Source organism: Nilaparvata lugens, chromosome 3 (genome assembly GCF_014356525.2).
Source record: "Nilaparvata lugens isolate BPH chromosome 3, ASM1435652v1, whole genome shotgun sequence".
Taxonomy (NCBI): domain Eukaryota; kingdom Metazoa; phylum Arthropoda; class Insecta; order Hemiptera; family Delphacidae; genus Nilaparvata; species Nilaparvata lugens.
Window position 1 is genome coordinate 54,973,770 of NC_052506.1, and position 27,509 is coordinate 55,001,278.

At 33.5% G+C, this 27,509-nt stretch overlaps 2 protein-coding genes across 2 annotated transcripts in view; one reads left to right on the plus strand and one right to left on the minus strand.

The window, feature by feature from the left end:
* Positions 1–27,509, minus strand: part of LOC111049748 (mitoguardin) — a 244,274-nt gene that overhangs the window by 14,116 nt on the left and 202,649 nt on the right. The window contains exons 4-6 of the mRNA XM_039424068.1: positions 14,814–15,004; positions 2,180–2,284; positions 120–232 (exon numbers count right to left, since the gene is read on the minus strand). Coding sequence (XP_039280002.1) covers positions 120–232; positions 2,180–2,284; positions 14,814–15,004 — 409 coding nt within the window. The remainder of the gene's footprint in view (positions 1–119; positions 233–2,179; positions 2,285–14,813; positions 15,005–27,509) is intronic.
* LOC120350495 lies at positions 5,887–10,358 on the plus strand. The gene is made up of 6 exons (XM_039424071.1): positions 5,887–6,085; positions 6,587–6,676; positions 7,834–7,933; positions 8,484–8,585; positions 9,134–9,289; positions 10,174–10,358. The coding sequence occupies exons 1-6, from the start codon at positions 5,904–5,906 to the stop codon at positions 10,234–10,236; spliced, it is 693 nt and encodes a 230-aa protein (XP_039280005.1). The 5' UTR covers positions 5,887–5,903; the 3' UTR covers positions 10,237–10,358.

A 27,509-nucleotide genomic window follows, 5' to 3' on the forward strand; every position in this document is an offset into this window, starting at 1 on the left:
GTTCTTCTAGTGGTCTCCCCCCCCCCATCAACCGGGAGTCGAACACTTGTCAAAAATGATTATTAGCAGGCATATTTAATAAAAAATCCAATATAAGCTATCTTCATAATTATACGAACCTGTAGGGTATTCCATTTTCATCAAATTGTTTTAATGCTGACTGGTACAATGGTAACTTCTCCACGTCAGTCAGAAGGTCAGTGAATTCTTCAAATTCTCTAAGATCGGCAACCTAAGTACAGAATTATTAGCATTACTGCAAATACACATTTACTAATTGCATTGTATGGTAGGATAATATCGTATGTTATGTAGTACAGTAATGCATTTTAAAGTGATGGAATAAATTCATCTAACCACATCCAACAAGTCTCTCATTATAAAACAATTAAATAACATTGCACAAGGGAACCATAGAATGATATTATTTTCAGAGTATTAGGCAACTTCAATACTATTCTTTATGGAAATATGTGAAAAATACAAATATTGTATCTATAAAATATGTGAATAGACGGTATGATCGAATCGTTTTGTATTTTATCTTTATTCAGAAAGATTTCACTTTAGGAAAATTTGACCTGTTATTTAATTTATAACGTACTGCTCACTTTCAAGCTTATTTACTTTCAGAGATAAAAAAATAAGCAATACAGAAACGTCAGTGTAAAAATTACAAAAAACAGTAAATTCTGCACAGTGTAAGGTAATAGTTCTATTATACCTAGTGATGTGTTACATGTCACAACTATAATCTCAATCAGTATTTGGGTGTATTTCATATAAATTAAATGTTTTAGGCCTCTTTCAGTTTTCACACTCTCAAACCTGGTAAATAGTTTTAAAACATCTCCATTATTAAACAATTCGATGATATACTTATATTAGAAAGCTTTCAATTTCAATGATACTGGATTAATATTAGGTTCACTGAATCAATAGTAGAAATACAATTATCAATTTACATAAGAAAGAACATAAATACATGTTTACATCGAAATTCATCGCCACAACCCTTCCAGCCACTTGGACAAGATGATCCGACATTATCCTCCTTTTCTTCAGGACACATATCCCCGATAAAAATCAAGCCATGATTGATTACAATAATAGAAAAAATCCATCACCACAGAATTACAACCCTAATCCACGAATTACAACTTTAAACAGTAGGCTACTAGATTGAAACGAACACGTTTCAGACAATGATAATAGTGAGCCAATGCTGTCCTTTGAACTAGATAGACAAACAAAGACACTAGAAGACTGCATTATTATCTCAACATAGTTTTAGTTATTGTTATCTATAGAATTTACTTTTGAATCAATGCGTAATTCATGATTTATAGTTAATGGCATTCCATTATTATATACTGTATATTCTGGTCTATAGTATTCTATTTTTATATGTGTCCCTTTAAATAGACGTCAATGATCAAAAAGGATTTTTGCAGACTATTTAACTGATAATGCATGATATGAGTTTTATGAGAGAAACTGTTTTTATGCAGGGACACATAAAGCATTAGGCATCAGAAGCAATCACCCGAGCCCCGAGTAAAACAATGGCATAGCCTAAGTAACTAGTCATTTCGAGTAGTTCTAGTTAGAATGCTTCAGAGGTGTATGAAGTATAGGACAATCTCTCAAAATTTTTACATACAGGAGTGTATGTAGATGAAAATAGCCATCACTTATCAGATTTTATTTTCTTGATCATAGTCAAGAGTTTAATTTTTCTGTGGTTTTTATTATGTGTGATAGCAAAATATAAGCTGAGTTAATCTCAAGAGGATAACATTTCAGACTGGTTGAAAAATATGAGCATGAGATACTGTTTGAAATATCTATACATGCCTAACCCTGCATAATTTAGAGATATTATTAACTTATTGAAAAGGTGATAGATTATTTTTAATTGAATAATTTTATTTATAAAATAGAATTATAGTACCCTTTGAAATTAATAAAATAATAGAATAAGAATAAAAATTATAACTACTAGTTTCGGTGTTCAGACCAAACCTGAACCGAAACTGTAGTTATAATTTGTATTCTTATTCTATTAATTTATTTTGAAAGGGTACTATGCTTCTATTTCATAAATAAAAAAAGTAGCCCTGCAATCATACATGTTATGAATAATTGAAATATAATTATAATGAAATATGGCACTTACCTCATCCTGAGCGGAAACAAATGACTCGGGTGATGAATAATCAGTGTGGAGATCAGATCCTCCAAGTCTAGTCGAGACACTCTCTGCCCGGAAGAGTACAGATCTCTGAAAAAAGAAAAATTTTCATTTACAATTACATGGATACTGAGATATCATTAAAAAAGTACACACACCACTGTGACCTATTTATTTGTAAAACATTATGTTTGCTATATTTTCAGAAAATAACAAACAACCTTAGGAATGCTGAGAATCGTACCGGTATGGCAGTAGCATTTCAAAAAATAACAACCTTAAAAATGTTGAGAATCAGTAGGCAGTAGCAGTCTACATTTACAAAAATGATTAAAATTTAAAATAGGACAAGTAATGACAAACTACATCGTGAACTAGTAGGTAGCCTACTATTCTTAGCGTATACAATCTTGTTCAGGAACTCGTTATTATTACCTGATAAATTTCCCCTTTCTTTAAACTTTCATATTCAAGTTCAATATAATAATGAACCAATTGTTCATAGTTGAAGATAGTGGTTGATTGAGGGAAAACTGAATGTACGTTTTAGCAAGTCTCTTGTTTCCAGTGCATATAATAAAGAAATAAGAAGCTTGCTATGTTCTCACTTAGCAACTTTTAGTATAGCTATTGTATGGATAATCTACAAGAGGTTTTATTCGGTTCTCATTCAGTTCAGTCACGTTCAAAATGTACAGAACATGCAACTAGAAGAGAACTCTTTTACTAAACCTCCCCAATTATTGCTGGAAAAAGGGTAGTTTCCCTTAATAATTATCTCTATAATAGCTGACCACGCCAATTCCAAGATAATCCTCTACAACTACTATTTCCATCTGAAAGGTGTAATCATTTTTCTGTAATTATAGCTAATATCATCATAAGATTTTTTACTGTGACTGTTTTGGTGATAATAATTTGCAATGATGAGACTACAATCACCAGATAGTACCAGGTTATTATTCCTTGATGGCTTATTACGAGAGGTTGCTCCATTTTCCCAAAGTATAGAAATAAACTGAAGAAGAAAGAGATTTTTATTTGCAGACTGTGAAAATGGGACTTCTAGTTGACATCAGCCACTCCAGGCTTGAAGTTCAAGCTGGGCAGACATAACTCATAACAAGCTTTATTAAAGAAAGTTATCGCATTTTAAAAGGGGAAAGTTTCTTTTGGTTAGTATAATGCACATGACTTACAGAAAAATGGTGTAAAAACTCATTCATCTGTTACCAAAGTAAAGCCTCTAGGTAACTCGATCATAATGTAAAATAAGATATTACTTCTAGGGCTTATTAAAATTATTAGTTCAAGCATAAAAATAAAAATAATTTTAACAAAAATTAATGTAGACCAGGTCTGGCAATGCATTGTTAGGTGCCTAGTAAGATAAAGATGAATGAGAATTAATTTTTTCCCATAAAATTGCAAAGTGAGTTAAATATTATTTTATCAAACTTCATTAGGATTTTCAAATAGGAGAAGGTTCATTATCTGAGTATCACATTCAAACCCTTTAGAAATTATGATCAACTATAGTAGATATTAGTAAAAATAGTCTTTAAATTCAAGATGCATAATGGAAGCTATGTAATCTCATATCCTATTCCGTTGTAATTCTATGTATATATTTTATAAGCCTTCAATTAAATACAATATTCATTTAATTTTCGTGTTTTTTGTTTTGTTTTTTCAAATCAGCTTTTCAATCCAAGACAATCCGAATAGACAATAATAGAAGCATTAAACCATTCATTGTCATCAGAACTTTTGTTGGAATCTAAAAACGATGGTGAGTTCATTAGACCTTCATAAATAAATTTCACATCGATGTTGTTTTTAATGGCGAAGCATTTAATAACTCTACTTATAATATAGTCTACTAGTCATTTCAAAGAAGGATGCAGTTAGTTTCTGAGAAGGAGCTTAAATACAAGAAAAATAAAATGAAAAGAGAATGTGCTTCGTGTCAGCCTATCAGCGTATCAGGGGGAAAATACATCTCACTTGAAACGCCATAAAATAAAGGAAATTGTATTATTTCCCAAGAAATACAAGTCATGAGTTATAAAATATTTGAAATTCAGGTTGTGCTGTAGAGTGGTAAAATAGTCCAATATTAAAAAACATAATTGGTACTGACATTTTAAAAATTACTGTTTTTATGCTTTATTTTTATTTATAAATTCGTGAATCGTTTTAAATCGTGGATAAAAAAATTACCAGAGAACCATAATCAGTTAACCATAGATTCTACTCTCTTTCATAATATTGTTTTATTTCATTTGTTTATTCATTTCAGCATGTTTTCTAGTCGGACTCCTTCCAAAAACTGGAAAATTCAAGATTATTAGTCAAATGCCAATATTATCTATTCTTTATTAATATTATAGCTTTTATCAATAATGTCTATTGAAGTTTACACTAGAAACAGAGATGATGTGGAATTTCCTCATATATTAAGGTGGAATGTAAGAGATGTTGTCAGTTCCACATAATTAATTGCTATGATTGGGAGTTATGTGGAACTGACAATATCTCCTTCATTTCTCATTAAAATCTTTTTTCCCACTTCAATTTGTTGTTGGAGAAGAGCTTTTCTCTCAATTGAAGAGTATCAATCGTAACTATGCTCACAGCAAAAGAACAAGTGATTCACTTTTTAATTTGACGGTTGTATACTGTAGTAGTAATAATAAGTAAAATGGAGTTGCTCATATATATATATATATATTATATATATATATATATATATATATATATATATATATATAATATATGGTATAAATATGTGAAATTATTTTGTGTTTGTGTATCTTAATATGGAAACGATTTTTCAAATCGTTTATTTTATCCTCACAAGACTTCACCTCTAGAAGAGAATTTTGTTTGTCTATGTAACACAATTATGGTCGTAAAATATTGTAGAGAATGTGATTAAATTCAATGAGTTTAGTTTTTGACAACAATTTTGACTCACATGACAAAGCCAATTATGAACCATCTTTTTGATGCCCAATAAACATACTCTATCCTGAACCGTTTTTGTGATATTATTTTTTTACACTACCTGGTGCCATTGTTATAGATATGGCTGAAGATAACAGAACTGATGCGCAAGTACATAGAGTTGCTACGTTACGACAGAGGCAGTCCGCTTCCCTTCATTTTGGTCCTAATCACTGTTTGCCTGGTGCTAACCAATCTATTCACAATTTTCCTCAACGAAACCGACAACTTGGAAAAATGTTTCCTGGCCATGAAGGACATCCTCACCGTTCTAGCCTTGTATTCCAGCGCCTTAAAACGATTCGCAAATCCAGAAGAGAGCATTCGATTGACCAAAATAATTGAGGAGGAGTTTTTCCTAGACCGCTACACGATTTGGGGAGCTAAATGGAAGACAATAAACATGTTGTACGAGGAAAAAAGGAAGGATCTGGAGTCGGCAAGTGAGACCATAACTGTATTCCTACATTTTGCATACCTGGGGTTTGTTGTGAGGTATGTATTTTCAGAAATACTAGGCACAACCTTGGAGGATAAATCTAGAGGGTTTCCAACACCCCTAGCCACCTACAGCCCCTCTGATTTCGACCAAGTCTCATTCTTTATTTACATATTTGCACTGCATAGTTTCCTCATGCTATTCTTTGCCCTGGAAGCATCCAGTTGTTATGCTTCACTCTGGCTGTGCGTGAAAAAAATTATGACCGACTTTGAGACTATCTACATACTTCTGAACGAAATTGAAAACGATTATCCAGGTTTTGCTATTGAAGATTATTTTGAGGAAATTGGGATAAGTCAGCATGACTTTTTGAATGGATATGGAGATAAGATTGTGAAAGACCAGAGGATCAACACGCAGAATACTAAGAAACTCTATTGGTGAGTTTTATCAAATGCCAATTTTATGTGATGAATGATGTTAATATGAATATTATTCCAATAATATGACATAATAAGTTCAGAATTCGATTATTAAGTGATTGTACTGTGACCTTGTACAGTGTTTTAATTTTATTCAGTAGCCTACCTTTTCAATATTGTATACATACAATATAGCATTGTACACAATACAGCCTAACACAATATAGCATTGTACACATACAGCCTAACACAATATAGCATTGTACACATACAGCCTAACACAATTTTCAAACCTTCGATATAGGAAGTACATCTCATCTAGCATCTATATATCCTACATTATTTTGTAACTTTTATGTGAATCTTTTTACTTTCATGTAATACTTTTCTTTTAGTATCGTTGTTCTATATTTTATAACACAAATAAGAGCCCAAGTTCAACTCGAACAATTCAAAGATTATAAAAGCTTACAGTATATTTGCGCATTCATTGTATTTAAAGTAGATGAATATTTGCAGGGGTGGTAATGATGATCATGATGTTGATGGAGAAAAGAAACTTCGAGACGATGTGAAACTCATTGTAAAATTTCATCAGAATCTCAATAGGTAAGACTTATCTATAGTGTACTACCATAGAGAAACAATAGCGTAAGTAGATATCCCATGGTATAGGGCGTTTATGTTGCAACTTTTATTGTTATCTCAAGCCGATAGTTCATGTAATTCTTTCCCGTGAAGATATGTGATGCTGGTAGTTTCTCATACTGTGCCGTTCATACACTCTCACCCCAACAAAACAGTAAAATTCGACAATAATCAACAGTAATCGGCTTGAGATAACAGTAAAAGTTGCGACATAAACGCTCTATACCATGGGATATCTACTTACGCTATTTTCTCTATGGTACTACCTACTTGAGACCTACACCATACCCTTCATACTACTAATTACACATTATGACCATGTACATTATATATATGATAATGATAATCATAATATTATGATAATATTTCAAAGCAAAGAAAATTTTAGAATAGTCTACAGAAAAAGACTATCAAAAGAAATCACTCTTCTTGTATCACCAAGTTGTGTTATACAATATTTATAAACTACATCCTCTACTGAGATAGGTCTCATATTGGGCGGAATGATTAATAAGTTGTTGGATATTTTTCAGTGTTGAAATTTATTAATGCTTAATCCTGAATACAAATTCCTAGAAAACTTAGTAATGGAGAGTAGAATTTAGTTTTAAGCTACAAGAAGCTGAAAAAGTTCAAAACCTTATGAACTGAGAATAGACATATTTGCATTAAATAAAGAAACTGAAAAAAAAATAGGAAGTTTTATTTAAGTTTATGAGATGAAACCTGATAATATAGAAACATGCAATAGCATATACTCTTGTATTGTAAAATTGGTCTTTTATTGTTATATTTATGTATTTTTTACAAAATATCACACTATACACTGTTGAATATATTGTAAGATATTTTGCTAGCAATTGAAAAATAAAACTCTTATAATTCCTATTCTAAAACAGAGAAGAAACTCAGGAATTGTCATATACTACTTCCAATAATATTTACTCAAATAATAACCCATAATAATATTGTTTTGAAGCTGAAATCTGTCAGCTATTAGTAATATAATTATTAATGAGATAAGAAAAATGGGAATTGAAAAATTAGTATTTTACACTTTTGATAAATAAACAGATTTCTATCTAGAAAACTTGTTTATAATTATTTTCCATTTCCAGGAATCAGGATGAATGTGCAAGGGTTTCAGGATACAGCATATTGGTGATCAGTTTCCTTGTTGCTCTAGATACTTGCTTCAATATATTCTTGATGTTAGAGGTAATTACAATATTTATACCCATATTGGAAGGCAATATGGTTGAATGAATTACGGTACAATGAGTACCGTAAGTTTGAATTCATGATATAAGATGAATATAATTTCTGATTTTTCCATTACCCTAGAGGACTTCAATTTTTTAATTTTCATCAATTATCTAGCAGAACATTCAGAAATATGAATGAATATAATATAAAGTAACAGAAATACGTATAATATAGATTTTAAAACTATATTCGGAGCTTCTTCAAATATATATGATTTTGATGATTTGATGCTTATGATGATTTGAACGGCTATGAAATTGTAATTTTTTTAAAGCTTGAATTACAGTACCCTACAGTACGGTGGATAGAATAGAAGGTACAGTCAACAAATAAATTTTTTCATCAGCATATTCTCTAAGAATGTACTGAAGTATGAATTTGGTAGATGTAGGTGTAGTTTTACTCATAGAAATAATGAAAAAAGTTTCTATTAACATCTAGTGCAATGAAATTATGATATTTTATATGAATTATAAAATACCGTATCTTTTTATTTGTACAGGCGAATAACCCTAAGATGTTTATGAACTATGCTGCCGTCTGCATTTGTACCAATATTCCTCTGCTACTCAACTATTATATTGGTCAACAAATTTCAAATCAGGTGCATTCACTCATGTTCCATCTCACTCCAAATACCACTAAATTCAGTTCATTTCAATATTGCACTTTGAAATTACTTAATTGATGGTCAAATTCAAATGAAATCATATTCTCCTTAAAGAGTGTTGTGGAAAATTAAAAATAGTTGTTTTGTGAGTAATCCATTTTTTCTTGTTTTCATCCATGCGTTAGTTTTGTTGACTTCAAATTTACTTTCATAACAATGTATAATGATGTTTAGAGTTAATCATCACTTTTCAGAAGATTTATTCATTTATACTGTATAGAACTTTGAAAGTTGAATTGAGATTGTGATTAAGGGCGAGTAAAAGGCCAAAACGGTTGAACTATTGTTAAACAGTTTTCAATTCTTGTCATTCATGCCTTCCAATTTTTGCAATTTATTGTTTGCTATTTTCATTACTTTACAAATTTCAGCATAAAAATATTTTTATAATTTGATAGTGAGAATCGTACCAAATTCAATTCTATTTTTAAATAGGGCCTATTTAATGAAACAGATACGGTATGGATTTGATTTGTTTACAGAATGAAATATTCCGCCAATGCCTGACTGAGGTACCTTGGATAGACAAACCTCAATGGTTCAAGCAAAGTTTGCTCATCATGATGACTCGGGCAAATGTTGACACTCAGTTTAAACCATACGGCGTTTTTGTTCTCAATCTCACATCCTACAAAGATGTAAGTCAGAGTTTTTTGCTCATATATAGGTACCATTAGCTTACTCAACTTTACGTTAATTTGGTGTGACAATAAGAAAGAACTCCTAAATACAGTGAGAAATTACAAAAGGAAAGGATTATATAAAATATATGGAGTTTCTTCTCTCAACCAAATATCCTACAAATTACTATCCCTATCTCATAGTCTTGTTGAGGGATTCCAGATATTTCTTATTGTGTGTTTCCTACTCTTTTGACTGGATGTAACTTAAAGCTTGATGTTTTATTATAATATAACAAATTGAATATAATAAATTATCATTAGTGGATTTGAGTTGTTATATTAATATACATCATGTCAAAAATAGCATTGATTATTTACTGAAAGACTGAAAAATTACGCTGTTTATTAATTGAATACTAGTAATTACCATTAAAAATAATTATATTCTTTGTTGATTTGTAATATTACTCTCAAATATCGAAATGAAGATTTCTCCTCATTTCTCACAAAATGTTAAATATTTGCATGTAGTTTTTTTTCAATTTCATAAAGGGGTTCATGTTGTGATAAAAATAATATTGTTATGAAAACAGGTCTTATGAAGAAAATGAGATGTTAGTTCATTTGAGTTGTTATATTATTAGAAGTCATTCATTTTTAAATTATTAGTTGTTTTTTGGGATGAGGGGTTAGTTTTGAGTGAAGAGAGATCATGACAACTCGCAATCACACTATATCAGCCAGTATATGTAATATTGTTTTGAACATTCCAATAAATAAATCGAATCAATTGTAGGAGCAAATTGTATTTCTTGCAGCTATTTATAATAATGTTTGAAAAATACTTATAAATAAGCTATTTTATTTAAAATTAGAATAATGTAATTATTTGTTTACAGTTGATGAAGGCTGCTTTTTCATTTGGGAATGTGCTATACAGAAGGAAGCAGATAGTGAACTAATGGGATGATTTGATTCGAAATTGAATTGAGGCTTAAAAATCCATCATTCAATAAATACAATTTCTTCGATTAGCCCCATGCATCTTTGATCTAATAACACAAATATTGCTGTAATATTGTCGTGATAACTGCTATTAAAAATAAAAAGCTTGAATTTCTTATGGTTATTCTTTCAATAGGAGCCTTTCTAATTTTATTTAAAAAGGAATTAACAAAATGAGGGAATAGCAATAGGGAATCCAGTCAATATTATCGTAAAATAAAATCATAGATACTTTAAGTTACTATTAGTATCAGTAACAGTTTTCTATTTTAAAAAGTATTAAATTAAACATTTTACAGGTAAGTATAATTCGATTCAAAGTAATCAATCAATACAATTACAATGATCTACAATAATAGAAATCATAATCTGAAAGAGGAAAACTGAGCTTGTACTGTTCCACTTTCAAATGTTTATGGTAATGAAGTCCAAAAGGTTATGTGTATGTCACGCACTTCACATTTCTGGTCTGAGAATACAACTTGAGAATAATTTATTAACAAATGATAACAATTTTGAATTTAGTAATGCTGTTAGTATGATACATGCTATTGCCATAACAATATTTTAGTAGCCAAAAATTACTTGAGAGCTTAATAGTATCAATAATATTGGATTAAAAAGAAAATGTTGAGCCGAGAATTTACAAAAAACGACAAGCTGCACAATATTTATTATTCAGGGTGATTCTTAATTATGATAAAATAATTTAATAAGCGATAGTAGAGGTGAAAATAAGAAAAAAAGTTCTCATAAACATATATCCATAAACGCTTCATTAGCGAGCTATACAGAGTGGAAGATTTCGCCCGGAATTCAGTTCCTCTGGAGAAATACCCCGATGCTGAATTGTTTGGGGACTAGTTTTTGAAAAACTTATGGTGGATTCATATGGAAAAATATCTGAAAAATTGAATAAAACTAGTCTGGAAGCTGTAGTGTGAGTAGTTTTCGAGAAAAAAGTTGAAATATGCAAAAAATCCAAGTAGAAAAACACAGACTTCTACGTTTGATGCCCAATAACTTTCTTTAATTACCAATAAACAAATAATTTTTCGCAATAAAAATTGTAGAAAATTTAATTCTGAAAAGAATCATGTAAGCTGTGTAGACTAAATTTAAATAAAATTTGAATAAAATGTATTCTTATGTAGTACATTACACCACAAAAATTTGCTGTTTTATGAGGAGAAAACTAATAACTCATAGGTTGTAGCTGATTGCAAATAAAATATTAGGTTCTTAATGAAAAGGTTTATTTTTATATGAAAGTGACATATCTAAATGTCATTAAACTTATACCAAAAGACTAAAGACGGTGTCCAAAGTGACCTCCGTTGTTCTTAATGCATATGTTTAGACGTCTTCTCATCGATTGTCGGACCGCTTAAAATATTTCATGAGTCTGCTTTATCATTTCTATTCCGTTCAAAATCCTTAATCGGAGTTCATTAATGGTATCAATCGGAGTATTGTATACTAAGGTTTTCAAGTGTCCCCTAAGATAAGAATCTGGTGTGGCGCACTCACACAACTTTCCTTGCCGTTATGAAAATTGATCAACTGACGCTAGCGTTCCCGCGCATATCAAATCTATAGGTGCGTACAGACTTTCGCTCTGCTCCGCAACCGAACGTCAATCCAGCAGAGCGATTGATGATCGACCGGGGAGCAACAGTGGTTCGACCGGGGAACGCGAGAAGATCTAACATCTTCCATAAAGTTCGTGATGGGTGCGTGGGCGGTACGACTGTGGTTCGATGGTGGTACGAGGGCGGTACGAGGGAGGAGCGTGCTCGGTGCTGATTGGAAGCGCGAATACGTGTACGCAGCTTAAGATCCGAGACAGCTGGTGACAGGACAATAGCGCTGCAGACACACGAAGTCTGCTATCTCTTCATAGTGAATGATTTAATAGAATCAACAGTTGCCAACAGTTTGCAATTGAATAATCTTATTTTCTCGCATTTCGAGCTTATTTTCAATTTTAGGTGGAAATGTTACTGAACATAAATTGTAGAGATTTTCATGCTGAATCTTTTCCAATTAGAGTTTATGGGACTTGTGGCAGTCGATAGAGCTTATTAATGGATTTTTTAGGTATGAATTTGATCAAAATCGTTGGAGCCGTTTTCGAGACAATCGCGAAAAACCCTGTTTTTGACAACATTTTCGCCATTTTAGCCGCCATCTTGAATTGCATTTGATCGAAATTGTTCGTGTCGGATCCTTATAGTAAAAGAACCTTAAGTTCCAAATTTCAAATCATTCCGTTGATTGGGAGATGAGATATCGTGTACACAGACGCACATACACTCATACACTCATACACACACACACACTCACACTCACACTCACACACACACACACACACACACACACACACACACACACACACACACACACATTGATAAGCTCTATCGACTGCCACAAGTCCCATAAACTCTAAGTGGAAAAGATTCAGCATGAAAATCTCTACAATTTATGTTCAGTAACATTTCCACCTAAAATTGAAAATAAGCTCGAAATGCGAGAAAATAAGATTATTCAATTGCAAACTGTTGGCAACTGTTGATTCTATTAAATCATTCACTATGAAGAGATAGCAGACTTCGTGTGTCTGCAGCGCTATTGTCCTGACACCAGCTGTCTCGGATCTTAAGCTGCGTACACATATTCGCGCTTCCAGCCAGCACCGAGCACGCTCCTCCCTCGTACCGCCCTCGTACCACCATCGAACCACAGTCGTACCGCCCACGCACCCATCACGAACGTTATGGAAGATGTTAGATCTTCTCGCGTTCCCCGGTCGAACCACTGTTGCTCCCCGGTCGATCATCAATCGCTCTGCTGGAGTGACGTTCGGTTGCGGAGCAGAGCGAAAGTCTGTACGCACCTATAGATTTGATATGCGCGGGAACGCTAGCGTCAGTTGATCAATTTTCATAACGGCAAGGAAAGTTGTGTGAGTGCGCCACACCAGATTTTTATCTTAGGGGACACTTGAAAACCTTAGTATACAATACTCCGATTGATACCATTAATGAACTCCGATTAAGGATTTTGAACGGAATAGAAATGATAAAGCAGACTCATGAAATATTTTAAGCGGTCCGACAATCGATGAGAAGACGTCTAAACATATGCATTAAGAACAACGGAGGTCACTTTGAACACCGTCTTTAGTCTTTTGGTATAAGTTCAATGACATTTAGATATGTCACTTTCATATAAAAATAAACCTTTTCATTAAGAACCTAATATTTTATTTGCAATCAGCTACAACCTATGAGTTATTAGTTTTCTCCTCATAAAACAGCAAATTTTTGTGGTGTAATGTACTACATAAGAATACATTTTACTGTGAAAATATTATCTACATGAGTTCTAATGGGACTATTCATACTGGCTCAGCCGGGCTGAGAGGTAATAGTCCTATTGGACATCATGGGAAACATATCAGTATCAATGTATCGGACACGCTCTATCGGCACTGATATGTGGGAATCCAGCTTCAATGATCCATACTCTTGTATGCTCTAGAGCAGTGTCTACATTGGCTGAATTCACATAGAGTTACATACACCGTGTTCCACGAACAGGTTCACACGTTTCATTTTATATTACGTGCCCATTCATGCACCAAACTTTTTAAAATTTTACACAGTTTGCAAAGTAGATTCTAAAAAAGTTCTGTGAAAATTTCAAATCCCTAACCTTCGTAGAAACAAAATGGCGGCATATTGAAAAACGATACTCTAAGAACATTAAAAAGGTGTTTTGGTTTTATAAAATATCTTCATTGTTGCACTTTAAGGCAATATGACTTTTAAATAAAAAATAGAACATAGCCTAATGAAAAACCTTTAAGTTCAAAATTAAATCCATCCACAGCAACACACTGATAACCGCGCTTGAGAAATTATTCCTAAGCTCTTACAAAGAAACTCCGCGGTATCTGAAGAAGTTCCTCTTCTATTGATCGTTTTAATCATTATTGAAGCTATGGGTATAACGTTTTCCTTTAAGTAACTCCATAAAAAGACGTCACAAACAGTTAAATCTGTTGATCAGGGTGTCCAATCTGAAAAAAATCACTTCCACGGCCATGAAGTTTGTCATTCAGTGATTGCTTGGCATGATTTGCGAAATGAGGTGGAGCACCATCTTGTTGAAAGATTGCTTGATCCATTTCTGGTAGGCCTACCATGAAATGAATCAAGACTACCGCAACAAAGTAAACAAATCAGATGATAACTCATAAAAGCAGTTTTTATAGGAAGCGAACTGATAAAATTTTCAATATATGCCGCCATTTTGTTTCTACAAGGTTAGGGAGCTAAAATTTTCTCAGAATATTTTCAGAACCTACTTTGTAAACTGTGTAAAACTTGAAAAAGTTCGGTACATGAAAGTACCTAGTAAAAAATTAAATGTGTAAACCTCTTCGTGGGACACAGTGTATATGAGTAGTTGTGAATACTACTAGAGGTACATTGAATGAAATCACATAGTGGTTGTGAAAAACACTTACTTGGTCAAGAAATAGGAGTTCGCATTGTCCCTGCAGCTGATAGGCAGCATCGAGAACCCGCTCCAGGTCTCTGTAGAACTCAGCTTCCTCCTCGCCAGTCAACGCCAGCGCCCCCGAGTTGCCAGCCGTGTTGCGGTACGTGTCCAGGGCATCCTCCCAGTACTTGATGCTCAACTCCAGCGCCTCCATGCCTGTAACCACCCACCAATTAATCAATCTTGACTTTACAAATAAATAAAAGCCTCTCAAATCAGGTAACAGACCAATCTTTCAACGGTCGAAAATTAGCTAGTCCTGGAAGAATGGTTCAAATCACACAGTCTGTCTCTTGCACCAGAAAAATCATCAGCAACACTGTTCACAACTTGAACTAGAGAAGTAAGCACCTTGCTACCAATTAAGATCAATGACCGTAGTGTACCAACCGTGCCTAACCCAAAAATTCTTGGAATTACATTTGACCCACTTCTCACATTCAACGCACAGGCACAGCAAGTCTGCAGAAAGCTGAAGACAAGGAACAATGTGCTGAAGTGCATATCAGGCAGTACATGGGGCAAGGACAAAGAAACACTGCTGAGGTCATACAAAGCCATAAATAGGCCTATCCTGAACTATGCAGCACCTGTATGGTCACCGCAGCTCTCAGATACACATTGGCGCAATCTGCAATCATGACAAAATGCAGCCCTACATACACACTGGCTGTGTCCTCATGTCCGATGAAGACAACCGCATGATTTCCGAGCAGTACCTGTTAGCCTGCCACCGACAGGATCATCATTGCCACCACATTACCCTGAAGGAACCGCCCCAAGGCATATAAGAAGGTCAGTAAATGACTTGATTGGCAAAATTGGGTGGCTGGAACCAAAACCATTCATCGACAGCACAAAATACAAGGAGGGGATCAGGTCTATTCATAGGAGGACGGTCGAGGGTAGCATCGGCGGACTAAGGCCGAACCCAGTTTTTGAGGGCTATCCACCCCAGATAAATGCCGAGGAGATGAGCCTACCCAGAAGAGCCCGCACCATCCTCGCGCAACTGAGATCAGGCTACTCCGTGATTCTGAACAGTTCATGTCCAGAATCGCGGAGGATGTGACCGATGTCTGTCCCGACTGTGGTAATGGACCCCACACCACAGACCATCTTTTTAGCTGCCCCAAGAAGCCGACAAATTAACAACCGCCAGCCTTTGGACCGACCCTTGTGGGGTGGCCCGCTTCCTGGGCCTTGAGACGGAGGAAGAGTGATACGGCGGGGTCCTGAGTTGCTACAACAACAACATACACTGTTAAGAATAGTTGAGTCGAGAGAAGATAACTCATGAGAAAAAAACTCTTTGAATTTATAAGCTATATAAACTGACAAAAATACTTTCAGTCGATAAATTTTCAAATCTAACAAGGAACTTAATGACTGAAAGGGAGGAACAAAATTTAATGAATTTACTTATTAGCCTACTTCCTGAATGCAATTCTTTTTGCAACTTCCCGTTGTAATTAACTTTACTGTATTATTGAATTCATTGTTTTAAGATGAAATTTTAAAAACCTAAATCAAGTTTGAAAATATGGATTACAAATGAATAATTGCAATCCTAGCACCTTTATGAACCCAACCTGATGCTATATGTAACCTGAAACTGTGTGACAAAAATAACAACTAAGTCACTAAGCTTCATCTCCATTACGACGGTGTGCAGATAAAATCAGACAGGAAACCAGACAAAGAATTGAAGCACCAGAGCGCTCGTTTTATGATGTCATAAAATAAAAAGCCGACATCAAGCACTAAATGGCTGGAGGTGTTCTACCAATTATCGACCAAGTGTCATTTTTCTACAATGGAACAGAACTCCACACTGGAAACAAAATAATAAAATACTTGTATCTCATGCACTGGGCCGGATCCAGGGGAGAGCAGCGGGGTATGTGCCCCGGGCGCCGAGTTGGAGGGGGCGTCAAATTATAGTCACCATTTTCTCATGTAGCTAAAAACTGCAAAATGCGTTTATATATATGACGTGATTGTTAATTTGAAGTTTCTTTAGCGTGATATGGTTTCCGTGCACATTCTAAATTTATTTCACTCAAACATTTTGGCAAACCCAATAGAACAAAATAACAAGTATTTTTATAGCCGCAGTATACTTCCGCTTTATGAGCAAGGCAAAGCATAGAAAGCCCGAAAAATTAGAAATATTCAAGAACTTAATCAAATAATGATCTTGTGGATCTATTTTTTCTTGTAACTACAATATTTCTTGCTCTATTAACTAAATTATAATTTCACTGCATAACGCTTTTGTTTTACTTAGTCTGTGACCATATCTAAATTTGGGAGAGGAATAGCAAAAGGTTACCCTATTTTTTCTCTCCCTATCATCTAGATGATGTACTTATTGAATGAATCAATGAAGAAGAATATCTTACGATTTACTTCATTCAATAATTAATCTTAAATTTTTATTAATTTCATAGTTTCAATTGAAAATTGAAGAATATTTCCATGCTATCACATTACCTGGATCATGCATCACATGAAGGTGTTTTAGGAAGCAGATCCCAGAAATAATAATGTACTTTGAAGAATATTATCATTTTATCATCACAAGAGAAATTATAAATAAATAAATATTTGTATTGCATAAAAAGCTGTACAATTACAGATATGGCAAACGTCAATAATTATAAAAACATATAAAATACATGAAAATGATCAATGTCACAAAGTACAAAACACAAAAGTACTATAAGTTATCAACCACAGCTATTAATTGATAAGTACACAATATTATTGACATGTATCCATGTATTCATTTATGGAATAGAAGCCACCATTCAATAAATATTTCTTTAATTGGGCTTTAAATACATTTTTATTTGTTTTAATAGATTTTATTTCTTTTGGGAGCCTATTGTAAAAAATTATTCCTTGATAAAATGGATTTTTCTTTGCTATCGCTAAATTAACATTAGGTAAATGATAGTTATTAGCAGTTCTTGTTCTATGACTGTGGATATTGCTATTAGTGGGTAGAAAATTATTATCAACGGTGCTAAGGATAGTCTTGTATATGAACAAAGATGGAAATGTGAAAATACTTTTAATGTTAAAATAGTCTTGGCAGGACTGATATCTCGTCAGTATACACATACATCTAATGGCTTTTTTGGCAAAGTAAATATTTTTCTTACATTTCTTTCAGAATTGCCCCAAACTGTTACTCCATATCTATGACACAAATTTCAATTTATGACACAAAGAAGTTATAAGTATAATTTTGAGTTCACATAACACTTGAGTTTTTTGACAATATTTTACTTCCGTACTTTTTACTTTCCTTGCCCTATTACCATAGGTAAGGAAAGTGTTGCTTTCCAAAAAAATTAAGGTACCCTAATCTCAAGTTTTCTATACGTTTCAAGGTCCCCTGAGTCCAAAAACATGATTTTTGGGTGTTGGTCTGTGTGTGTGAATGTGTGTGTGTGTGTGTGTGTGTGTGTGTGTGTGTGTGTGTGTGTGTGTATGTGTGTATGTCTGTGAACACGATAACTCCTTTCCTAATTAACCGATTGACTTGAAATTTTAAACTTAAGGTCCTTATACCATGAAGATCCGACAATAAGAAATTCAATAAAATTCAATTCAAGATGGCGGATAATTACTAAAAAACCATGTTTTTCACGGTTTTCTCGAAAACGGCTCTAACGATTTTCTTCAAATTCATACCATGGATAGCTATTTATAAGTCCTATCAACTGACATGAGTCTCATTTCTGGGAAAATTTCAGGAGCTCCGTAATATTATTGAGAAAAATGGCGGATAATCACTAAAACCATGGTTTTCACGATTTTCTCAAAAATGACGACCGATTTTTTTCAAATTCATAACCTGTATAGTTATTTATCGGCTCTATTAACTGCAATGAGTCTCCTTTCTGGGAAACTAATGGGGGGTCCACCTCATCCTTGAGAAATGGACTTTGTAGCCTCCTTCTCGTGCATGAGGTAGGTAGGTAGAGCAGTTCATAAAAATCTGGTGTGGTACACTCACACAACTTTCCTTGCTCATTGAACTTTATGCCTCATTCTTAAACGAGAATGATTTAGGGGAATAACATAATGACGATTGGCGGCAACATATTTGAAACTACGATCAGACTTCTGTATATGTGTATAGTTAGTTGTTTTCAGAGTACTTTTTCCTTTGTGTAAATGTGAAATTCGATATTTTTTAAAAGTCGTCAAAACAGCTGTTCTACAGATGAAATATCTCGACTATGTGTTCTTTTTATGAACTGCTCTACCTACCTACCTCATGCACGAGAAGGAGGCTACAAAGTCCATTTCTCAAGGATGGGGTGGACCCCCCATTAGTTTCTCAGAAAGGAGACTCATTCCAGTTAATAGAGCCGATAAATAACTATACAGGGTATGAATTTGAAAAAAATCGGTCAAGTCATTTTTGAGAAAATCGTGAAAAACATGTTTTTTTAGTGATTATCCGCTATTTTTCTCAATAATATTACGGAGCTCCTGAAATTTTCCCAGAAATGAGACTCATGTCAGTTGATAGGGCTAATAAATAGCTATCCATGGTATAGATTTGAAGAAAATCATTAGAGCCGTTTCCGAGAAAACCGTGAAAAACATGGTTTTTTAGTGATTATCCGCCATTTCTCTCAATAATATTACGGAGTTCCTGGAATTTTTCAAGAAATGAGACTTATGTCAGTTGATAGGGCTTATAAATAGCTATCCATGGTATAGATTTGATAAAAATCGTTGGAGCCGTTTTCGAGAAAACCGTGAAAAACATGGTTTTTTAGTGATTATCAGCCATTTTTCTCAATAATAATACGGAGTTCCTAGAATTTTTCAAGAAATGAGACTCATATCAGTTGATAGAGCTTATGGATAGCTATCCATGGTATGAATTTTGAGAAAATCGTTCGAGCCGTTTTCGAGAAAACTGTGAAAAACATGGTTTTTTAGTGATTATCCGCCATTTTTCTCAATAATATTACGGAGTTCCTGGAATTTTTCAAGAAATGAGACTCATGTCCGTTGATAGGGCTTATAAATAGCTATCCATGGTATAAATTTGATAAAAATCGTTGGAGCCGTTTTCGAGAAAACCGTGAAAAACATGTTTTTTTAGTGATTATCCGCCATTTTTCTCAATAATATTACGGAGTTCCTGGAATTTTTCAAGAAATGAGACTCATGTCAGTTGATAGAGCTTATAAATAGCTATCCATGGTATAGATTTGATAAAAATCGTTGAAGCCGTTTTAGAGAAAACCGTGAAAAACCATGGTTTTCATGATTTTCTCAAAAATGACGACCGATTTTTTTCAAATTCATACCATGGATAGCTATTTATAAGTCCTATCAACTGACATGAGTCTCATTTCTGGGAAAATTTCAGGAGCTCCGTAATATTATTGAGAAAAATGGCGGATAATTACTAAAACCATGGTTTTCACGATTTTCTCAAAAATGACGACCGATTTTTTTCAAATTCATAACCTGTATAGTTATTTATCGGCTCTATTAACTGCAATGAGTCTCCTTTCTGGGAAACTAATGGGGGGTCCACCTCATCCTTGAGAAATGGACTTTGTAGCCTCCTTCTCGTGCATGAGGTAGGTAGGTAGAGCAGTTCATAAAAATCTGGTGTGGTACACTCACACAACTTTCCTTGCTCATTGAACTTTATGCCTCATTCTTAAACGAGAATGATTTAGGGGAATAACATAATGACGATTGGCGGCAACATATTTGAAACTACGATCAGACTTCTGTATATGTGTATAGTTAGTTGTTTTCAGAGTACTTTTTCCTTTGTGTAAATTGTGAAATTCGATATTTTTTAAAAGTCGTCAAAACAGCTGTTCTACAGATGAAATATCTCGACTATGTGTTCTTTTTATGAACTGCTCTACCTACCTACCTCATGCACGAGAAGGAGGCTACAAAGTCCATTTCTCAAGGATGGGGTGGACCCCCCATTAGTTTCTCAGAAAGGAGACTCATTCCAGTTAATAGAGCCGATAAATAACTATACAGGGTATGAATTTGAAAAAAATCGGTCAAGTCATTTTTGAGAAAATCGTGAAAAACATGTTTTTTTAGTGATTATCCGCTATTTTTCTCAATAATATTACGGAGCTCCTGAAATTTTCCCAGAAATGAGACTCATGTCAGTTGATAGGGCTAATAAATAGCTATCCATGGTATAGATTTGATAAAAATCGTTGGAGCCGTTTTCGAGAAAACCGTGAAAAACATGGTTTTTTAGTGATTATCCGCCATTTTTCTCAATAATATTACGGAGTTCCTGGAATTTTTCAAGAAATGAGACTCATGTCAGTTGATAGAGCTTATAAATAGCTATCCATGGTATAGATTTGATAAAAATCGTTGAAGCCGTTTTAGAGAAAACCGTGAAAAACATGGTTTTTTAGTGATTATCCGCCATTTTTCTCAATAATATTACGGAGTTCCTGGAATTTTTCAAGAAATGAGACTCATGTCAGTTGATAGGGCTTATAAATAGCTATTCATGGTATAAATATAATAAAAATCGTTGGAGCCGTTTTCGAGAAAACCGTGAAAAACATGGTTTTTTAGTGATTATCCGCCATTTTTCTCAATAATATTACGGAGCTCCTGAAATTTTCCCAGAAATGAGACTCATGTCAGTTGATAGGGCTTATAAATAGCTATCCATGGTATAAATTTGAAGAAAATCGTTAGAGCCATTTTCGAGAAAAACGTGAAAAACATGGTTTTTTAGTAATTATCCCCCATTTTTTCCGCCATCTTGAATTGAATTTTATTGAATTTCTTATTGTCGGGTCCTCATGGTATAAGGACCTTACGTTCAAAATTTCAAGTCAATCGGTTAATTAGGAATGGAGTTATCGTGTTCACAGACATACACACATACACACACACACACACACAACACACACACACACAACACACACACACACACACACAACACACACACACACACACACACACACACCACACACACACACATACACACACACACACAACACACACACACACACATACACACACACACACATACACACACACAGACCAATACCCAAAAATCATGTTTTTGGACTCAGGGGACCTTGAAACGTATAGAAAACATGAAATTGGGGTACCTTATTTTTTTTGGAAAGCAATACTTTCCTTACCTATGGTAGTAGGGCAAGGAAAGTAAAAAGAACACATAGTCGAGATATTTCATCTGTAGAACAGTTGTTTTGACGACTTTTAAAAAATATCAAATTTCACAATTTACACAAAGGAAAAAGTACTCTGAAAACAATTATACACATATACAGAAGTCTTATCGTAGTTTCAAATAATTATGTTGCCGCCAATCGTCATTATGTTATTCCCCTAAATCATTCTCGTTTAAGAATGAGGCTTATAGTTCAATGAGCAAGGAAAGTTGTGTGAGTGTACCACACCAGATTTTCTTTCAAGTAATTGATTACAGAGATTTTTGTGATGAGTGATTTTCGCTACTGTAATGATAAAGAACTCCATATCTGTCATTCGTTGTATATTCTGTTTATGGCAAATTATGCATTTTGTGAATATTCTTTGATTAGATTTTATTATTCTCATGATAATTTGACCTACTTATTAATTTATACTATTGTTAAAAATTCGTATTTAATCCTCATTAATAGCAATATTCATATAATTCAAATATTCTTACAATCAACAAGTTAATTTTAAATTTTGGGGCTTTAATATTTTCAGCATTGTTTTCAATTATGTATGTTAATGAAAATGAACAATGACACAATTTATATTATCATTGAAAATGCCTTCTAATTCAACCTAAGTTTCATTTCAACCTCGTATACGACTAATAAGGTAATAATCACTCGCTAAATCGGTCGGTGATTGTCGATTGTGAGGAGGGCGCTGAAAAATAACGCTTGAACCCCCTCCCCCCACCAAAAAAAAATGGGTAGATCCGGCACTGCTCATGCACAATCTGTAGATTTGAGTTGTGAAGATGCAGTGGAAGAATACAACCAGTAAAATCTCTGGAAAATTACATTTAGGGTTCAGGGTCGTATGTATTTATGAATGATGCTTAGATCAAAACTTATGAGTTGCTGGTTGAGATGCTTATAACAAGACTTTGTTGCCTATGCCTAGCAACAAATCAGTTCCATTGCTGGTTGCTGGACAAACAAAGTTGTGCTAAGCACAGTTTTGGATTAAGCATCGATCATAAATGAGGCCCATACAATGTTTGTATTCAAACATATACTGAAGGATGAATTTAATACATAATGATGAATTATGAATAGATATGATTATCATCATATCATATAGAAATCTGAAATGTCAAATCTACAACTATCCATTATCATGTCCTCTACATTTCAAAAATGTTATCTTGATAGTTCATAAAGTACCTAGGTTATCTTGCTTGTAAATTCAAATAATTAACTCAAAGGTTATGCGGTGAAAAATGTTTGTAATTGACGATAAAGATATTTTATGATGAAATTGAAACTCTATCAAGGAGTGGGTTTTACCATTTTATTCAAGTCTTAATTCTTAAAAAGAAACATTTCTCAATCTTCAATGAACTCAATTGCATGAAATTTTTAAAAGAGTCCTGTAAATAAATTATCGAATTCACATGACAATTCTAATGAAAGATCTCGAACTGTTAACACAATGATTCGTAGAATAATGATGGATTGAGGAAGAGTTTTCCGTATGGGATATTCAAGAATAAAAAAATATTACTTGGCTACATTATTAGAATCACATTATAAGGCATTAAATATTAATTTAAGTTAAATGTAAGCTGTTTAGTTTTTTATACGGCAGCGCTATTACAATGAACAAGTTTTATCAATACGTGAACTTAATCAACTTAATTCACACTTATATTCGATCATTTATCAGTCCATCTTCTAATACTGTAAGTTACTGTAGTAGCTTATATTCTTAGATTTGTTATAATTCATAAAAAAATGAATGAAATTCAGTACACATCTATGTCAAATTTCCCAAATTTCAACTTCTCTCATACATCCAGAAGTATTTTTATCATATAGGTTTCTGTGAGCTAAGCAGATTTGACGCCTATGTATCTGAATAGCAGATTGGACTACATACTACTGCACTTATTTTTGAGTGTACGATATGATAATCTAGAGCGATTGCACTTAGCAATAATTCAGCAATACACCGCTGGCGGAAAATGATGATTGACCTTCAACTACGCGAGTGATGACAGGATGATAATAATGATATACCATCTACCATCCTGCCCACGTGAGGCCCAACTGACCCAATTGTTGCCAATTGAAACAGAGAGTGTAACAACTATTTTTATCAGCAACAATTTATCCCTCTCAGTTCAGTGTCAAGGTTGTAATGCTCACATTATGCAAATAAATGCATGTTCTATGACAGTTAAATTTAGGAGAATTTCCTTCATAAGCTGTCTCCTTGTCCAAGTTATAAATCAAATCCATGCAGCTTTCATGCCAGTTGGATTTCAAAAACTAAAACAGTGTGGAAATGGCCAAAATAAATAGTGAATTTATGTATTTGTTTGGATAAAAATATCCTACATTGGATACGATAAAATATTTATAAATTATTTCATTACCATGGAAAGAAAGAGCTTAATTAATTAATTATTATTATTTGTAGCTACCTGGATGAACAAATAAGAAAGTATTTATTTTTGGAATAATTGATGATAAATTCTACTTTCAGCTCAAACGATGAGATAACGTTGTATTATATGCAAAATTGTGTATAAGATGACTTGCAATAATCTTTCAAAAGTTACATTTGAGTACGGTATGGGGAAATCGGAAATTTACTAGAACAATCATTATGTCAGTAAAAGAATTCTCAGGAATTTCGGTTATGACATATATTTCTGATGAAATAAGAGTGACAATACTATGTCAAAACATTGATAATAGCTTGAATGACAGTGACAGGATATGAAACTGTGATATGAAAAGATTGATGCTTTATGAATAGCACCTTCAATTCAATTCAGTTCGGCTTGGCTGGTCGAGATTTATGTCATATCAATCATGCAGCTAATTTGTATTTTGACGAATTCAATTGACCCTTTGTGGGTCATCATTACAGGAGAGGGTCACCCATTTCAATTAATATTGCCACTGACCTTTATTTTGTGCCTGATACTGAAAACGCAGGAGTCAATTCATTTCGTTAACAAAGGCAACAATGAGCATCAGTTAGATTATTCATAAGTAGGATTATACATTTTGAAATACTGAGAAAGTTCCTAAATTACCTGATATACGAGTATATTATAACTAAACAAGATTTATACAGGGTGTTTCAGAAGTAGTGTCGAGAATTTTAGGGTATTGTACCTGGATGCTAGGAGACTACAAATGTCATATTTGAAGTGTCCAAAACTCAGCGGTTATCCTTATAGCTGCCATTTTGTTTTTTTCACTTAAACATTTTTATCTCAAGAACGAAATGTTGTATTGATCTGAAATTTGGCATGAATATTTATGCTATAAAGACTCAACTATAAAAAATAAAAAAAAAATTTTTCGTTGAAATTTTTCAAAATGGCGGCCATTTTAAATTTTTGATGGCGAATATCTCGAAAACCGTCCATTTTACAGAAAATTTACAAGAGACAAAAAAGTTAGCAAATTTTAAGTTAGCAAAATGATACCTAATTTATTGAGATTGGTCGAAGAATAACAGAGAAATTAATTTTTTTCGTACTGCATGCATGACCACTTTTCACCATTTCATGTTCCATATGCATTTTTTATTCTCTTGAATAGTATGGTTACAGTGTTAAACAAATATAAGAATTAAACAAAAGTAAAACAGCAGAGCTCTGCATGAATAGAAACGTAAATATAAATTATAAATGTAATGCCTTCAATATGAATAGTAAATATGATCAGATCCAGTACTAGAAACTATCAAGTTAAAATCTGAACAATAATGAGAGAGAATGCCAAATAAAACTGTAATTAGATAAAGCTATGAAATATAAGAAATACATTTAGCTGAATTGAACTCTTGAGCTTAAATAATGCAATCTGGTAATTTGAGTGTGTTGACATGCCATACATACATAATAAAATTACTAAATTAATCTACTGAGATAAAATTTATTGAAACAATGTTTCCACTTCATTCCTCTCCAATAGCCAACTCTTGGTCAAGTGTCTGAATCTATTCAAGCGTAATGCATCCTTTACTTCACTAGGCAAAAGGTTGAAAATACGAGGAGCGACATATAGAAAGAATCTCCTGAATTTTTCCTTTCTTGGACGAGGCGGAATAAAGTACCCTCCTGTACGTAGCATTGGGTGACGTACTTCATAGATGAATTCATTGAGATCTTGGCCGCTTTCTTTGTAAAATAGTTCTAGCACTTTGTGAAAATATAAATACCTTAATGGTAAGATATTTCTATCTCTGAATAGAATGAGGGAATGATGTCGAGCTGGTTTCCTACTTATCACTCTCATTATGAATTTCTGGCCTACTACTAAGGGATTGAGTGTTGTTATGTAAGCCCCTCCCCACATTGTAACGCCATACTGTAGCCTGCTCTCTACAAGTGCATGATATAACATGGTTAAAACATGGTCAGGACAAAGATTTCTCAAAAAGTAAAATTTCCTGCATGCTATGACTAATTGTTTTTTTAGATTCTGTATATGTTCGTTCCAGTTCAATTGCGAGTCCAATGTTAATCCTAAGTATTTAAGGGATTTTGCTTCAGTGATTAGTCCGCAGTCACAGTTATCCCTATTATCACAATCTGGGCTATGGAATGGTAGACAGAGAGGAATTGGTTGCGGCCGCAGATCAATCCTGAGTATTTTTGATTTATCGATATTTAGTTGTAAATAGTTGTAACGGAGCCAAATATTGATTAGTTTTAGGTCTTCAAGTATATATGTTTGTAGTTGTGGTTCTGAATCTGTGGTGTAGCATAGAGCAGTATCCTTTGCCTTTGAAGTTACCATTGCAAAGGTCATTGATATAAACAAGAAAAAGTTCACATGACAGAGCTGACCCTTGAGGCACGCCATTTTTTATGATAGCTGAATTACTCAAGGAACCCCTCACATTAACTCGCTGAGAACGTCCTGATAGAAAGCTCTCAAACCAGCTATTACATACACCCCTTACACCTGCATCATACAGTTTTCTCAGTAACTTTCTATGATTGACACAGTCGAAAGCTTTCCTGATGTCAAGGAATAAACTGTGACTTTTTTACTCTCGTTCACACCAATATAAAATTTAGAAATCATTTTTTTCATGGCATCTTCCGTTTTAAACCCAGCCCTGAACCCAAATTGGTTGTTGCTATAAAATTTAATAGATTTAAGATAATTTTGTAATCTGTTCTTGACTATTTTTTATAAAATTTTTGAAAAGACAAATAATAAAGCTATGGGTCTGTAATTATTCATCAATTTTGTGTCTCCTCCTTTAAATATGGCTATTATAACACTCTCTTTGAGTTGATGCGGATATGTACCTGTTAAAAAACTCAAATTGTATATATAAGATAGAATTTTTGAGAGAGGTTCTTTTGCAGCTTTAATATTATTGATGTTGTGATCCCATCTTTACCCAG

Excerpts from the sequence above, each read along its gene's own strand:
- LOC120350495 (XM_039424071.1), top strand. The coding sequence starts at position 5,904 with ATGACCGACTTTGAGACTATCTACATACTTCTGAACGAAATTGAAAAC. Across the intron at positions 6,677-7,833 it reads TTTCATCAGAATCTCAATAG|GAATCAGGATGAATGTGCAA; the intron begins GTAAGACTTATC and ends TTCCATTTCCAG. Across the intron at positions 7,934-8,483 it reads ATATATTCTTGATGTTAGAG|GCGAATAACCCTAAGATGTT; the intron begins GTAATTACAATA and ends TTATTTGTACAG.